This window comes from Eptatretus burgeri, chromosome 8 (assembly GCF_056783735.1).
Source record: "Eptatretus burgeri isolate ZD-2024b chromosome 8, Ebu_testis_v1, whole genome shotgun sequence".
Taxonomy (NCBI): domain Eukaryota; kingdom Metazoa; phylum Chordata; class Myxini; order Myxiniformes; family Myxinidae; genus Eptatretus; species Eptatretus burgeri.
In genome coordinates this window covers 8,228,691-8,247,092 of record NC_140968.1, presented here as the reverse complement: position 1 = coordinate 8,247,092, position 18,402 = coordinate 8,228,691, and the positions used below count along the sequence as shown (strand labels likewise).

The 18,402-nt window shown below is 39.2% G+C and overlaps 1 protein-coding gene across 1 annotated transcript in view; it reads left to right on the top strand.

Annotated features, from left to right (window-relative positions):
* LOC147021037 (uncharacterized) overlaps positions 1-18,402 on the top strand; it is a 123,571-nt gene that overhangs the window by 37,734 nt on the left and 67,435 nt on the right. Inside the window, 1 exon segment of the mRNA XM_085893556.1 lies at positions 11,225-11,330. Within this exon segment, the coding sequence (XP_085749682.1) occupies positions 11,225-11,330 (106 nt within the window).

Here is an 18,402-nt window from a genome sequence, read left to right as displayed (position 1 = left end):
AATTTTGCATCCTTGACATATTTCTCAGTATCTTTTACAAATGAAGAGATTGATTGAAACTTGTCTTTTGTGTCTTGAAACATTGTATTTATTAAGTGAAAACAGTTGGAGGATAAAATGGTTTTAAGCACAGATTCACCTATTAATTAAACGAAATTTTCATCAAGAAAATTTTAGTTTAAGCTAAGTTTTATTTCATAAATATGCTGAGTACAACGTACTGCGATGTTTGTAATCACTAATGCAAATATTATAAAATAAAAACACCTTCAAACCAACAAACACACATTTAATCTATTTCATCAAATATCTCCTCTTGAGTGGGAAAGAAAACATTGTGATATCTGCTCAAAGGATGTTTTGAAGAGTAGTTATAATCCACATTTTCAATCACAAAAACACAATAAGAATGAGTTTAAAGTAAAGGGAGACTATTATATTGAAAACACTGATGGGGCATTTAAAGGGCATATAAAAATAAGGATTTTTCAATTTGGAGAACCCGGTCCATCATCAATAGCTGAATCAATTGAAATAGTGAAACCTGATGATGAAAAAGTTATTAAAAAGACATTAAAATAAATGAAAACTTTAGTTTTATAAGGGAGTGAAAATGAATATGAAAAGACAAGATGAAGAACAAACTCCTTAAATGAGAACAGATCTTCATTTTATAACATCATTTCAAGATTTTTTTGAATAGTGGGGTTTATGAAGAACTATCAAGAAAAGAGGAGGATGTTGATAATACAGTGGTAGTAAGTGGATTTAATATTTAAAAAATCATCTTTTTAGATATTCTAAAATCAGACCCTCTTAAAGCTTCTTCTTATATTGAATTACCAAAAGAAATAAAACTAAAGAAGGCAGTTGTTAATATTAAGAACAATGATAATAAATGTTTTCTCTGGTCTGTTCTTGCTCACTTACATCCTCCAAATTGTAATTCAGAAAGAGTAAAGTAATATATGAAATATGCGAATACCTTGGACATTAAAGATTTTAAATTCCCAATGCCACTAACAGAAATTCCTAAATTTGAGAAAAAGAAGAACCTTTCTATTAATGTATATGGATTAACGAGAGAGAATAAAGTTCAGGTATTAAAAAATTCAAACAACTATGAAAATGAATAAACACACATTGATCTTATATATTTTAGTGTTGGAAAGAATTCACGTTCTACATGCATCAATAATTTATCAAGATTAATCTCTTCTCAGGTCTTCAGAACAGCAAACAAAATATATCCTTGTAAGCGATGTCTTAATTCATTTCATACAAAAGAACGATGAGAACAACATTCAAAATATTTTAGTAATCATAAATCGGCTGTAATTGCAATGCCGAGACCTGGTGAAAATATTTCTTTTGAAGATTATAATAAATCTATCATGTACCCATTTGTGATATACGCTGATTTTGAATGTATCATAAAAGAGATAAATCCTGCTTCTCCAAATCGAAAATAATCATATACAAATAAATATCAAAAACATATTCCTTGTGGTTTCTGTGAAATCAAATCATGTGTTGGAGAAAAGTTCAATAAACTTGAACATTATTGGGAAAAAAGCTTCACAAGAGTTTGTAAAACGATGAGAAAAGGATTGTATAAGACTAACTATATTAATGAAAGAAACAAATGAACCGATGAAATTAACCGAAAAAGAAAAAAATTAGAATTTAGAGAGAACAGTACCTGTTATATTTGTGATGAGGAAATTGAAGAGTCGAAAGTTAGGGATCATTGTCATCTTACTGGTTAATTTTGAGGTCCCGCTCATTCCTGTTGAAATCTTATTTATAAATTTCCTTCTTTTATTCCAGTCTTTCTTCACAACAGCGCCAATTATGATACACGTATATTTATAAATGAACTTTCAAAAACACCAGGGAATATTTCTGCCAGAACAAACACAAGTCAAAAGCATATTTCATTTACAAAAATGATATTCACAAAACCTTTAACTCGTATTAGGTTTCTAGATTCTTACAACTTTATGGGAACACCACGAGCCCACCTGGCATCAAATCTAAGCTCCATGGGCTCTTTTCCAAATCTCAATTCATTCTTTCCAAAAGAGGAAATTCTAACTAAAGAGGAAATTCAGATTAAAGAGAGAATTCAAAGTAAAGAGGAAATTCTAATTAATGGGGAAATTAATGAAGAAATTCTAACTGGAGATGAAATTCTAATTGCAAAGAATATTCAAACAATGAATGAAATTCAAACTAAAAATAAAATTCTGATTAAAGATGAAATTCTGATTAAAGAGGGAATTCTAACTAGAGAGGAAATTCAAACAATGAATGAAATTCAAAGTAAAGAGAAAATTCTTACAAGTAAGGGAATTTATCCTTATGATTATATGGATTTATTTATGAGATTTAAAAAAAACACAACTTCCTTCAAAATAAAGTTTCCATAATAACCTTTATGAAGAAGAGATGAGTGATAAGGAATATAAACACTCACAAGAAATTTGGAAAATATTTAAGATAAAGAACCTTGGAGAATATCATGATTTGTATCTAAAAACAGATGTTTTATTGTTGGCTGATGTGTTTGAAGCTTTTAGATCACTCTGTCATAATAAAAATTGTGATGGATTAGATCCTGCCCACTATTTCACAGCTCCTGGTTTAGCTTGGAGTGCAATGTTGAAAATGACAAAACAAGATATAGATGTAATCAGTGATATCGATATGCTTTTGATGATTGAGAAGTCTAAGAGAGGTGGAATATCACAAGTATGTTCAAAAAGATATGCGAAAGCAAATAATAAATATCTTCCAAATTATGATAGTGAAAAAGATAGTAATTATTTGATGTATTTTGATGCTAATAATTTGTATGGATGGGCAATGTCTCAATCTCTGCCTCATGGTAAATAAGAGTGGGTGGAAGAAAATGATTATGAAAAGGCTTTGATGAATATTGTTATTTCTTCTCAAGAGGAATTGAATGACGAAGAAGAAGGTTATTATTTTGAAGTTGATTTGAGGTACCCGAGTGATCTTCATAATAAGCATAAAGACCTTCCTTTTGCATGTGAGAAAGAAACCCCAAAGAAAGAATGGTTAAGTGATTATCATAAAAGTTTTAATATTAAAGGTAAATCAACAGAAAAGTTATTAACAACATTCTATGATAAAGAGGGATTTGTTTTGCATCAGAGAAGCTTGAAACAGTTTTTGAGAGAAGGATTGAGAGTTGCTAAAATTCATAGAGTTTTAAAATTTAAACAAAGTCCTTGGATGAAAAAGTATATTAAATTCAATACAGAAATGAGAACAAATACAAAAGTAAAATTTGAAGGGGAATTCTATAAATTGATGAATAATGCCATCTTTGGAAAGACAATGGAGAATGTTAGAAACAGGCAAAACATTAGATTTGCAACATCTTGGAAAGAAGCTTCCAGATTGATAAATATACCAAGTTTTAAGAGAGAAGAGGTTTTTTCAGAGAACTTTTCTGCTGTTCATATGGAACAGGAAAGTATTGAAATGGATAAACCAATTTATATTGGAACAGCAGTTCTTGATTTATCAAAGATATTGATGTATGATTATTTGTGTAATGGCTTTAAGAAAGAGTATGGTGAAAATGTTTCATTGTTGTATATGGACACTGATAGTTTTATTCTCGATATAAAAACTGATGATGTTTAGAAAGATATGAAGAAAAATGTTGGAGTATATGATACAAGTAATTTAAGGAAGAAGAGTGAGTTATTTTCAGAAAAGAATGAAAAGGTTATTGGTAAGTTTTAGGATGAGTTGGGTGGAAAAGTAAAGAGTGAGTTTTTTGGATTGACAGCAAAGGCATATGGTTATAAGTATGGTGATCAGATTGATAAAAGGTTAAAGGGAATAAATAAATATGTAATAAAGAAATCAATAACTTTTAGAAATTATTATAGTTGTTTGATGAATAAGAAAGAGGAATATAGGGAAATGAATACAATATGAAGTTATAAACATAAGATATATAGTGAAGAAGTAAATATTAAGGCATTAAGAGCCTTTGATGATAAGATATTTATTTTAGATAATGGAATAGATTGTGTTCCATATGGATATTGTATTATGGAAGTTATAGAATGGATTGTGTTCCATATGGACACAAGTTTTAACGATGGGAAGATGGGTTGGGGTTTTTCAGGGCTACCGCCGCGTTTTTCACAATATATAAATGCTCGAACCAAGTATTAATCAAACGAAAGAGTGGAGAAAATCTCAGTCTTGATATATAAATGGAAAACATAATGAATGTGTAAAATATCAAATAAGTCTTATTGAAAAAATAACTAAAACAAAAAAGCGAGTCAATTTTAAAACAAGTAAGTTCGAGGATGTAAAGAAAAAAAATAAATATCCTTGAATGGACAGAAAACTTTGATGGTTATCATTTGAAAATGGGAAAATAATTTACTACAATCTTAAAATGATATGCAACTCAGGAGGTCGTCAAATGAGATCATTGAGAGAAGAATATCATTTCATAATGACACAAAAGGGGTATCTTGAAAAATATATAGATTCAAATGTTTTATTTTTAAATATTTTAGATGGGGATTATTGTGCAAAGAAAATTAAGCTATTGAAGGAATTTGAGAATGAACAAATCTTTATAGATTCAATGAGTAAGCAAAACAATATGCATTGGTTATTTGAAAAAAGTGCCCCAAGGTTAAAAGGGGAGCCTATTAAAATCTCCATTCACTTGCATGTTTTGATATTTCTCTTGAATCACCTTTAACAAATCACAGTATATTCATCCAACTACTTTAATACTTGAACAAATCTTTATCTTCAATGAGTGAGCGAAACAATATGCATTGGTTATTTGAAAAAAGTGCTCCAAGGTGAAAAGGGGAGACAAATAAATATACCTTGGGATAAAAGGGGGTTTATTTTTTAGGGAAAAAAATATGAATCGCTGAGAATCCCCCATTCATTAACATGGGGGAAAGTGAGCCAGAATCGGTATATTCACCCAACTGACATTGAGAAATGTGTGAAAACATTACTGCATATGTCTTCAACCAACTTTGGCAGCTCGGAAGCGGCATGTGACACGCACAAATTAATTGTATGGCAAGAACACTTCACCTGAACCACCGATGGGTGATTCTGAGCAATCAGCTGCGACAGGGATTGTTTCGACCTGATCATTACATCACAGGTGTCTGCACAAAATCCTACCATGTTTTTGAACGGAATGTGGCTATCCCTAAGACATTGTGCAAGAGCATTGTAAGTTGTCTGAGATTTTCCATCTGGAATGTTCTTGAGGTCCAGCAACACTTGTTTCATTTTGTATTCGTCGATATCTAAGTGAATTGGGAGCTGCGTGGTCGTCATTCGTTCCGTTGTTTCATCCAGTATGATGAAGAATTTGTGGCTTCGAAGATTCTCCACACCTTCATCCGCAATGGTAAGTCCAAGCACTTTCCGTACCACATGAGTTTACTTTTGTTTTCCAAATGTGACTTTTTTCAATGCTGCTTCACTTGGGAAAAGGTCTTTCATGAGGTCAATCAATGTTTACACAAAGAGATGGGCAAATTGTTCTCTGCAATAAACGCTGACGTTTTCATTTCCATGGCTGCAGCCTTTCTATCAAGGCCAATGAAAGCGTTATGTACAGTTGGCTGAGACCTCTGTAGATCAGCTTCCATTTTCGTGGCCTCAACGTGGTACTTGCTTGAAAGGTGGCACATGAGTGCGGTTTTTTTGACACCCGACACCTGTTCTGCAAATTTTCAGAACGGTTTGTACACACCATCTTCTGCCCATTTTTTCATAAGCCATGGTTTGAATTTTGGCACTTTCAGCCAAGCATCTGCAAATTTCTGCTGGTACTGCTTTTTCACAGGAGGTACTTTTTCAATAGATGCCGGAACCGGATGCACCCTTTTATCCGACATTATTCAATTCCCAACTGCTCAATCTGCAAATGAAATGAGAAGCCAAAACTATGACATGAAACACACTTTGAAATGAACGGGCTCGGCCAGTGTCGCCATCGATCAGGTAGGTTAGAGCAGAGCAAGGCAAATGCCAAAAGGACTTAAACGTAGACCCATAATTTGACCGAGTTTCAAACATTGGGCTCCAGGAGAAGCAATAGAAATATCAATCAACGCAAACAATACTGGAAAATTATTTTTGACAATAGCTGACATTTTCATTCTTTTTAATCTGATTGTGCTGTGGTACAGGTTATCAACAAAAGAAGTTGTTTTCATTGTCGTTGCATTGGGGAACGGACTGGTCAACCCTTGACTTGATTTGAACCATGTCACTTGTCAAGTCATTCACGGAAGCTACGAAAGTCATAACAGACTCACATAAGGTTCTGAAAAAAATTGCAAGAAGACTAAAAATTGCCGACGAAAGGATAAACTGACCTTTCACGTGTTCAAATACACCGCCCACTTGAAACTGCTGAGTGCTGAGACATGAGGATGAGAGAAAAAGTACGTGTACTTCCGGTTTCCGGGAAAGGTTGATTCCTCCATGTGGAAATGGAGCACGCAAAACCTGACTCCATGCTCATTGGCCGAAGTGGCCGACTGCAAATGCGCATATTGCTATCATTTTAAATTCAGTTGATTACTTCCATTATTTTCTCTCGCAAATAATCCAAATTCATTTGAAATTTGATCAATTTATAGATATTTTGAAAATTTCACAAGAATTTCCTGAACTTGTTTCCCTTCCCTCAAAATTTCCTGGTAGTGGTGAAATTTCCCGAAAGTAGGGAAATTTCCCAAAAAGTGGAAACCCTGGAGAACGGCGCCAAGATCCGCCTTTTATAGACCCCACAGTGCGGGCGGGCGGCCACCCCTAAGTGATGCGTCATCACCTGAATCGACCCCCCTGATTGGCCCCGCTCCCCCGCGCAGCCAGGCCCGAAACAGCGACATTCTGCTTCCAGCCAGGTGACTCCAAGCCGTGAAAATGTCCTGCTCCGACCCCACGACATGATATGAATCGCCCACACCGAACTCCGCATCATGAATTGCCTTGCAACAACCCCCGGGCTGTGCCCATACGACCGGCAGAGGGTGGCGTCCGTCCCACTTGCTAGCCCGGGCGATCTGGACTGCGCAGCACGCTTCTTGCCTGATCGCGGATTCGCCGGTCAGAGAGGTCCGAAGACATTCACTATCCGTGGGGAACATCCACGGCCGCCAGCGACGACAGACGGTAAGGTATTATAATAAACCCATGGACAGACGCTAAGATGTGTCCATTCATGCCCTACTCTGTACGATAATCAAGTGTCCCAAGCTAAGCACGGGTCAGCCATCGAGCATGTTCCGTCCAGTGAGCAGAGATCCATCATGGCCCACGTGGTCAGCGCTCACTTTCGCCCGATTCCATAATTGTGTGCACGGGGCCAACACCGATCTTTGTCAAGGTTTGAGGGGAACGCTCAGATGTAATAATGAAATGGAGGTTTGGAATGAAAAGGATATAGATATGTTTCCGGTGGAGAAATGGAGGGAAAAGAGAATGCCGATATAATTAGTCCAGAAATGGGTTGAAAAGTACGCGCCACCCGTATCTTGCACACTTTTGTCATTGCGTAGTTGTTTTTCGGTTATTGGCCTATAACATTGCCCCTATTGTAACCAAACTGCCAGCCACGCTCTCGCCGATATATTAGTTCCTATGCCTTTTTCAATGCAACCAGCAATGTCATCCCAGATCATTGGACGCTCAAGTCGATAATCTCGATTTGCCGGGCATACTGTAGAACTCGCGGCAAAAGCTGGGTTGTGGGATCGCTTGAGGACGGGAGCTCTACGCTATCAATGCTCGTGCAGTGACCCCACGGCCTTTCCATTCCCCTCCCCAGTGCCGGATTAACCACTCGGCCCATGAGGCCCGGGCCTCGGCCTACAAAAAATATTTGGCCGACGAAAATTTCCGACGACGTTTTTTTTCAGTGTTAATGATGTGACTCGACATGTGCAGGAAGGCTGTACACACCGTGAGCGAAGGCGGCTGGCATGCTGCCAGGCACAGTGATCGTCGACATCGAGTGTAGGAACCATATGATCACATCACAACTCAGCCAATCAGAGGCTTCGCCGCTATCGTCTGGCTGATGGGTGGGGTTACAATCGTGCAATCGTGCTGAGTATGAACATACTGGCACCCTCTGAACATACTGCGCTGTCTGCTCTGATCTACTTGGCAACATTGATCGAGTATACAGATGTCTCCAACAACCTGGAATAGATGTCGGAGCAGTTGAGCAGCATTATGACGCCCTCCATGAATACATAGAGTCGCTTCGAAACTATGAAAGATTCGATGCATTTGAGGACGCGCCAAAAAGATGGTTGAGTCCATCATTTACGGTGATGATAATCGTCGGGTCAAGAGGCGAAAGAAGGCCTTCAATGAAAATGACGAGGAAGAAGAAACCCCAAAATCTGTAAGGGAGAATTTCAGAGTTGAGACGTACTTCTGACAGCTCTCTTCTTCTATATATTTCTATCAGAAAATCACGGATGTGCTTGGATTCATCTCCATGGCCAACAGCTTCGACCATGATACACTCTCGCGCAGAGCGGAGAAACTGGTTTCAGCGTACCCTGCTGACGTTGAAATGGACATCGTTCAGTCAATAGAACTTTGCTCGAAATACTCCAAGTTCATCGATACATCGGACATGCTCAAGTACATTATTCACAACAATTTGACACAGACATTCCCCAATATTTTTGTTGCCCTCCGAATGTATTATTCGATGTTTGCTGCGAGCTGCGAGGGTGAACGCTCCTTCAGGACACGAAAGCGCATGAAAAATTGTCTTCGGTCGACCGTGGGGCAGTTGCGCATGTCCACGCTCGCTCTGCTCTGTGTTGAATCCGAGATGATGAAGCAAATCGATTTCTCCGAAGTGATCGCGTCGTTTGCCAACCAAAAGACACGAAAGAAGGTGTTTCAGCAACTCGTACATACATTCCTCCGAATTTGTTTTATCTATCATTCGTTTCTCAATTTCGAAGCCGAATTGGATTTTACAGGCACTTGTATCTACCTATAATTCCAGGTGTGTGTGTGTGTGTGTGTGTGTGTGTGTGTGTGTGTGTGTGTGTGTGTGTGTGTGTGTGTGTGTGTGTGATTGCTGTTTCTTTACAACCACTGGTCTGATAACATTGAAACTTGCCAAGTATATTGCTGGGGAGCTGAGTATGTGCCTTTTAAAGGTTTGATATTAATCAGACAAATGCTTCCCAAGTTATGGCAATTTATTTACCAAACCAATGACAAGACACGTTGCTGCGTAGGCGTGGCCGATGGGGAAAGGGCACCATTTACTTTCCGTGGCATAGGAGTGGCAATGGTCAATAGCAGGGAATGTCATGACAAGCAAAGACGGTGAGGTAAACTTGATTTTAATTTGGATTTTAATTAACTCTGTGTGTGGAAGTATCACAGCAGTTGTAACTTCAATGCAAGCGATAATTCGTGGAATGCATGTGAACATTCTGTACGGGCACGAAATACTTCCGGATAGTGATGACTTACTGTATTCAAATAATTTCTCGATTTCTTAGGTGCATTTATAGATGTGCACAATGCCCAAATCCAGTCGTCGTTTACGAGCGCGAAGGAACGGCCTGCGTTGTTGTTTGAAAGTTGTTTTTTGGGGGGAGGGGAGAGGGGGGTTGCAGGTACGGCCACGCACGTACGGGCACGCGTGAGCGAAGGAACGGCCTGCATGGTTGTTTCTGGCTTGTGCTATGAATTTTTTTTTCCTCGCACGTATGGTGACGTACTGGTCTATCAATAATTCCAGCTGTGTGTTGTGTGTGTGTTTGTGACCGCTGTTTCTTGACAACCACTGGTCCGATCTAATTGAAACTTTCCAGCTATATTGCTGGGGACCTGAGTATGTGCCTTTTCAAGGTTTGATATTAATCGGACAAGTTCTTCCTAAGTTATGGCCATTTATTTACCAAACCAATGACAGAACACGTTGCTGTGTCGGCGTGGCCGTAGCGCCATTTAATTACCAATGACAAGACACGTTGCTGCGAAGGCGTGGCCATTGGGGAAGAGATCCTCAGCCGCGTTCCCCATTACGGGTTACAACGTACGGACTTCCGGATAGTGATGACTGACACTATTCCAATAATTTATCGATTTCTTATATGCATTTATAGATAAACACAATGCCCCAATCCAGTCGTCGTTTACGAGAGTGAAGGAACGGCCTGTGTAGTTGTTTGAAAGTTTGGGTTTTTTTTTTTGCACGTACGGCCATGCACGTATGGCCACGCACGTACGGCCACTCACATATGGGCACGCACGAACAGCCACGCACGTACGACCACATACTAGTATTTGAAAGTCGGACAAATCGACATTTACCGGTCTGTTCCGATTAAATTTAATGTTCAAAATCATCGTTTTGCTCACTCTTCAATTTGGCCTACGAAATCTCAAGGGCCTTAGCCTACGAAGACCTTAATCCGGCCCTGCCCCTCCCCTGGTCTCGCATGTGCTGCACGTGTTGGCCTCTGCGAGGACCCAAATTCAGATTTACCTCAGAAATAAGCAGAAAATAAGAGTAGAAATGAAGTTAGTGGTGAAAGCAAACCTTGCTATGAGATCCCAGCAATGCACGTCCTGTTGTCCCGTGAGACAAACGGGAGGGACTATCTTTACGTACATTCATGGAATAACTGTCTCGTGACCGCTTTCTGTTGAGTGCCATTGCCTTGTTCCAAGAACTGCAACAATATATATATATATATATATATATATATATATATAATTGCATAAAAATAAATTTTGTCATTGTAAACACCTTGTTTTATCTCCCATAATGGTGGCAGCATAACTGAGCCTCGTTCCAACAGCGGAAGTGGTGTCTATTGCACACTACCTATTGATGGCATTTACATGTGGCAGTGTATTAAACTTCATGTCCTTCATTATTTTCAGGTGATGTTTATCCTGTAAATGTGGTTCATTTGTCTCACAAACTTTAAGATATGCTTCTGTAAAGGAAGATTCAGATGTTTATTTGACAAATGGCAGTCCTGTTCTGCAACTGATGAGCAGAAACATACAAAATTAACATTCACACTTTTGAATTCAGGGCTCATAAAATTTTCGAAACTGTGAAATATTTTGAGTTTTGAGTTTCTCAAAAATAAGTTCTTGTTGTTTGTTTTTGTAGAACAATCAAGAAGTCCAGTTGGGCAGATACGGTCCAGGAGCAGCTTCACGATGAAGATGATATCTATTTTGAAGAACCAATCCCAAGAACAAGACTCAAAATACAAGTATGCAGCTGGTGAAAACCACACAAAGATAAATATGAAAGTAAACAAACACAAAAAGGTTATCAAAAGGCAAATGTGTTATAAGTGTAAGATATGCAGTGGAGATTTTACTTCAACAAACATCAAAATGCACATGAGGACCCACAGAGGAGAACACCCACCCAAATGCTCTGTCAGTGATAAAGGTTTGTCTCGAAAAAACATTTTGAAAAGACATATGACGTTCCATTCAGGAGAGCGTCCTCACAAGTGCTCCATTTGTAATAAAGGTTTCACTCGTCAAGGCCATTTGAATCAGCACATGAGGATCCACACAGGAGAGCGTCCTCACAAATGCTCCATTTGTGATAAAAGTTTCACTTGTAAAGGCCATTTGAATCAGCACACGAGAATCCATACAGGAGAGCGTCCTCACAAATGCTCTGTCTGTGATAAAGGTTTCTTTGAAAAATGTTATTTGAATAAGCATGTGAGGATCCATACAGGAGAGCGTCCTCAAAAATGCTCTGTCTGTGATAAAGGTTTGTCTCAAAAAAGCATTATGAAAATACATATGAGGACCCATACAGGAGAGCGTCCTCACAAATGCTCTGTCTGTGATCAAGATTTCTTGCATAATGGCAGTTTGAAAATACATATGAGGACCCATACAGGAGAGCGTCCTCACAAGTGCTCCATTTGTGATAAAAGTTTCATTTGTCAAGGCCATTTGAATCGGCACATGAGGATCCATACAGGAGAGCGTCCTCACAAATGCTCTGTCTGTGATAAAGGTTTCTCTAAAAAATGCGATTTGAAAATACATATGACGATCCATACAGGAGAGCATCCTTTCAATTGCTCTGTCTGTGATAAAGGTTTCTCTTATAATGGCAGTTTGAAAATACATATGAGGATCCACACAGGAGAGCGTCCATACAAATGCTCTGTCTGTGATAAATGTTTCTCTCAAAAAAGCTATTTGAAAATACATACGAGGATCCATACAGGAGAACGTCCTCACAAATGCTCCATTTGTGATAAAAGTTTCTCTCAAAAAGGCGATTTGAATCACCACATGAGGATCCATACAGGAGAGCATCCTTTCAAGTGCTCCATTTGTGATAAAAGTTTCTCTTGTAAAGGCCATTTGAATCGGCACATGAGGATCCACACAGGAGAACGTCCTCACAAATGCTCCATTTGTGATAAAAGTTTCTCTTGTACAACCCATTTGAATCAGCACATGAGGATCCATACAGGAGAGCATCCTTTCAAGTGCTCCATTTGTGATAAATATTTCTCTCGTAAAGACAATTTGAATCAGCACATGAGGATCCATACAGGAGAGCGTCCTTTCAAGTGCTCTATTTGTGATAAAAGTTTCTCTACTAAAGGCAATTTGATTCAGCACATGAGGATCCATGCAGGTGAGCGGACAAAAAATCCACACAAAAAGAACAGACAAAAATACACGAACGAAAAAACGAAGCATTCTTTCAATACATCGGAATAAAAGAAGCCCCAGGGACAACAAAAAAATGCGTAAAATAATCGGTAAAGAGTACCAACGCAGAATAAGACTAAATTTGAAGTCTTCCCCATCTCCAATCAACAAAACCGAAGCTGCAAACCAACAAACCAACTTCCGGTATTCCAATATGGCTGTGCAATTATAAACTGGCCACAATTGGAGATCAACAATTGAGACACCAAAACAAGGAAACATCTAACTATTCACAAGATGTTCGACAAAAACCAATACCGTGGTTGTCTTGACCGAGACGGTAATGAGGAGGTTGTGTGGTGAAGCATAACCAAGTGCACAGAACATCATGTATCAGACCAGCGGAGTATGTGAAAACCTCTACAGACTATCGTATGAGATTTGTACATGACCAAGAAAACAACAAACCAGAAAAGGGATCCTTATTCCATTTTGCAACAAACTTCAAAAAACAGGTGCAAATGATGGATAATACACAGGAAAACAAAACAGAAACAAACACAGCCCCAATGATTGCAATTACAAATTTGAAAATGAAATACCAGCAGATACACTCTGACAAATGAGATTGATAAAAGAGCAGGAAGATTTAAAACAGAGCTTGATAGTGCAGGGATTGAAAAGGAAGGCTCAGTGGAATGGCAAAGAAGAGGTGTGATGAATTGGGATGGAGAACGAGTCATCATAAATCCTCAAGATCAAGAACACCACACTGATACCTTTAAGACATAGACTCCTTTTTGGGAAATTGTTACTCTTTCGACAAGAAACCCTTGTATTGCCTCAGTCTGACGAGGTCAAAGTGTTTGTTTTTTTACTCTCTACTGTTCTATTATTTAATTGTTAAGGCCGACCACCGACTTATAATCTTGTCTTTCTTTGACACTTTGGACATTGTTTGGTTCTTTTGCAAGTCCAAGGTGACCGGGCTGATAAGCTGTACTATCTGTTCTTTGCTATCAAAAGAGCCCTCTCTACTCTCAAATGGTATATATATATATGAAGGAGAGAAATTGCGGAGGGAGCGGGGGATCACAGCTGAACTGGAGGATAGATTAGAAATAAATTGTACAAAAAAGAACTACTTGTGGACATTTGATTTTACTGGATTCTGTGGTTTATTTAAAACGACACATAACAAAACCGAGTCGGCTGGACGTTGAACCCTCGAGGAGGACAAGATCCCACAACAACCTAAAGAATCCTACAACGATCATCTCACGAGGTTTGCCAGGAGCTACAGGAAAGAATCCTACAACGATCACGACTAGGTTCGAGGAGAAAAAATCCACATCACTCCTATAGAGAAGGACTGGAACGTCACGATCTCGGGGTTTGTAACTTGAGTCTGAAGGATTAACTTGAGTCCGGGGCTAAAATGACTTTGAGAAGGGCTAGAGACACGATCTCGGGATCCATATCGGGGTTTCTGAGGACGGCGAGTTCAATAGTGTCATTTTCAACACTACCTGAGGGCATCTTCAAGGTCAAAAGGTCATATTTCAAGGTCAAATTACTGAATTTTGGTATTTTTTCCCGTTTATCTGTCTAACTCATGGAGGAAAACTTTTGTAAAGTCTATGACAAGACATGACATTGTGCACCTACTGCACCTACTTGCTGATTTCTATCATCGTTAACTAATGTATGTTTTGTTTGTTTCTCTTTCAGAAACTGTCCAGCTGATGATCTCACAGGATCTTTGTGTTGTTTCTTGCTTTGTTGACAATATGCAACGTCGTTGCAGCTGCTTTGGTTGTAGAGGAAACGATGATGGGACGCCTTATGTAAAGGTCATATCCTTCCCAAAAGATCCTGAGGAGAGGGCAAGATGGATATTGGCAATGCCAAATGAGAAAGAAAGCTTGAGGTACTTAAAGGAGATATATATTTGTGAGACACATTTCAATTGTGATTGGGTGTCAGTTCGGGGTGGCAAACGACCAAAGAACCCCCATCAATATTTCCTGGAGTACCAAAATCAGCTTTGAAGCAGGCGACCTCAGCCCCACGCCCAACATCATCTTCTTCGTCAGAATCAAGAGCTCAGAAGATGCAGGCAGCTGATGAGGCTGCAGACAATATCCAAGATTTCGACCACTTCTGTGCAAAAATCAGCTCCTATTTTCCTGACTTTAACGTCATAAAAGACCAGGAAAACCTTCACCTATCAAGAACTGATGCCACTGGACAAACTATCAAGCAGTTCTTTCATTTCCAACAAGTTCACTCACCTTTTGGATTTCTATTCTTGAATAGAGTTGAGAAAGATGGCATTGAGGTGTCCAAACGACTTTTTCCTTTGCAGAAGAACAGCCTGCTCTCAAAATGGTCCCAGATTAGATCCATAACGGACCAGGTAAACATCTATGAATGCACAAGCAGGGAAATTCTTCAGCTTGTTATAAGCCAGCTCTGTTGGATGACTGAGGGACACGAGCTTCCTCATTTCACCTTCCTTCTGTTGCAGCTGCATCTTGTGTTCAAACCTCTTGATCGTCACCGATTTGATATTGATATAATGATTTTCGCAATGCAGCTTCCGAACATATCACCCATTGCATACAAAATGATTCGTCGATCCAGCTTAATCATTCTACCATCAACAAAAAGGTAAAACAGATGCTTGTTAGTAGTCATCAGGACTCCAACCTCAAAACGTTGTTCGACCAGCTTAAACCACAGCAGCGTTTGGTCAATTTAATGTTTGACGAGGTAAAGCTGGTCGAGACATTGCGATTTTCTGGAGGGCATGTTGTAGGATATGCTCAAAATGCAGCAGCGGGTGGTGAACACGAAATGCTTCCTTCACATGCTATGGTTGTTGAAGTTGCCTGCCCTTTCGGTGGTCCACGCTATATTCTACGCATTTTGCCCTGCAAAATACTAACTGCCGATCAGCTGAAGGAACTCCTTATCGAAGCTGCATCAGCTGTCGTTGGTGCTGGCGGTACTGTGATTTCTTTGATATGTGACAATTGCAATAGCAACCGCAGTGTTTGTTCAAAACTTGGAGGACCAGGAAGTTGCAAAGTGCTGTCAATTCAAGAGCAATCTATGTTCTTAGTGTACGACTACGTGCACATCTTCAAAAATGTTCGCAACAACTGGATTACTGTTGATGGCGAGACACTCTCATTTGTCGTAGATTGTAATCAGTACAAAGCTTACTGGAGTGATATTCAGAAGGTTTATGAGATCGACCGGGCTACTCCTATCTGCTTAACCAAGCTGACGCACACCGCTGTTTTCCCCTTCCCCTTCAATGCCAAAGCGTACCATTGGTATGCCAAGTGTTCAATGACAAGACTGTCGCTGCTTTAAAGACCTTCAAGGATTCACTGGGCATCAGCGAAGGTACAACCATCCTCACCCAGATAATGAGTGAGTGGTTCAAGATGATGAACGTGAAAGACCGTTTCTCAGCTATCCATGTGCGCGACGAATCCAGACAGCCTCGGACAGCAGACTGTACAAGTTTCACTCAGCTGGAGCAGGCCTGCCAAATTATATCTACCTGTGTATGGCAAGGAGGTGGTGGTCGTAAGCTGAAGCTAACTCAGCAAACTGCTGAAGCCTTCACTGTGTCCACACGTAATAATGTGGATGCTGCCAAATTACTTCTGGCAGAGAAAGACTTTGACTACGTTCTTCCTGCTATATTTGCAGATGAAGCCTTGGAAAAGTTTTTCAGCCAAGTCAGGCAAAGAAGCGATGGAAACTTCTACATTGACATAGTTGACATTATGGCTGCAGCTAAAATTGTAAATTTGCAAACACTCATTAAGCATGACATTATGCCCGGATCTAGTTCTCGTGTGATTGATTGCGACAAGAACTGTACAACTTCCATAAATCCAGATGAACAAAGTGAACTCATTGACGAGATTACTCCTCAAGACACTCAGGATCTCTTGGGGTCTGACGATGCCCTTAAGCATAAAGTAGTTTATTTGGCCGGACACCTTGTTCATAAATATGGCGATAGCACTAGTATGGCGGAGATCATTGATGATGAAGATGGTAACGAGGTGTCATCTGAGTTTCGAGATAATTTGAATAGAGGTGGATTGAGTGTGCCGACTATGTCAACCGTCTTTTTTGTACATAATGCCTATAATTTGTTTGACAAGACTAAAATGCGTTGCCGATTTCATTTTGCTGAGCTGTTATCCTCTATAGATGCACCTTCAGCTAGTAGTAATGCTGCATGTACTACTTTCGCTAACATTCCATTGAAAACTCATGTCCTCAATGTAAGGGACAGAGAAAAAACTTTGGGATGCCTCATGAGGCAAGAACAGCTCTCCAACTAGTGATCGACATAGACATAGTTGAAATAGGCATCGTGTTGTGACATGCATATAATGTTTATGTAATACGATATCTGACAATAAATATCAAAGTTTGACAGCTCTATACAGTTGCATCTTATTACAATCAGCCATCTCTCACCGTTTATGAGTTAGACACAAAAACGGGCAAAAAAATAGCAAAATTCAGCAATTTGACCTTGAAATATGACCTTTTGACCTTGAAGATGACATCAGGTGGTGTTTAAAATAACACGATAGAACTCGCCGTCCTCAAAAACCCCTATATGGTTCCCGAGATCGTGTCTCTAGCCATTCTAGAAGTCATTGTAGCCCCGGACTCAAGTTAATCCTTCAGACTCAACTTACAAACCCCGAGAATGGGAGGTTCCAGTCCTTCTCTATAGGAGTCTATGCTTTAAGAAAATGTGGGGAAGTATGGACATCACAAACAAAGCATTGTGTCCGGACATCATGTTCAAACACAAAAAAGAAAAGTCAGCATTTGCCATTGAGGTTTCAGTTCCCAATGACTTTGCACGACATGCCACAGAAATCAGAAAAATGAGAAAATACCAGGTTCTGTAAAATGAGGTCGAGCACCTCAAAAATGAAGTAAGCTGAAATTATACCAGTGATAGTTGGAGTGAAAATTATACCAGTTAGAGTCGGAGTGAGAGGAATGATAAGGAAAACCCTGACTGAGGACTTGAATATCACTCTGGGAATATCATTTCAAACAAGCTTCAAGTGGAGGCTGTCAGATGTTCAGTGAAGATTTTGAAATGGGTCCTTGGAACGAGGGTATGAGAAGGACGTTTCACAGTTTGGTTTATGAATCATGATCCTTTACCAAAAAGGAGGTGCAGATATTGAGTTCTGGGAGAACTTTCTCTCACCTTTTGATATCCAAAGTCGATGACAACCAATGAGAGCTTAAAAAAAAACTCAAACAAACAAAGAAAGTAAATGAAAGAAGAAAAGTCCAGCAGTTTGAAAATTTACTCATAAGTGTCAATCAAAAATGAAGGAAAGAGAAGCAGACTGTTGCAGTCCCTCCACCCCAGAAAATGATGAACTACTTTTGGAAAGGGATTTATGAAAACTGAAAACACAACAAGAAGGTGGAACAGGTCCAAAACTTAGAAAAGAGAAGCAATACCGAGAGGATATTCCTCAAGTGATAATTGCCAAACAGAAAATTATGAAACACTCACCAAGATGCCAAAATTCAAAAGCCCTGGTCTGGATGGCAGTAGGGTGAATATACTGT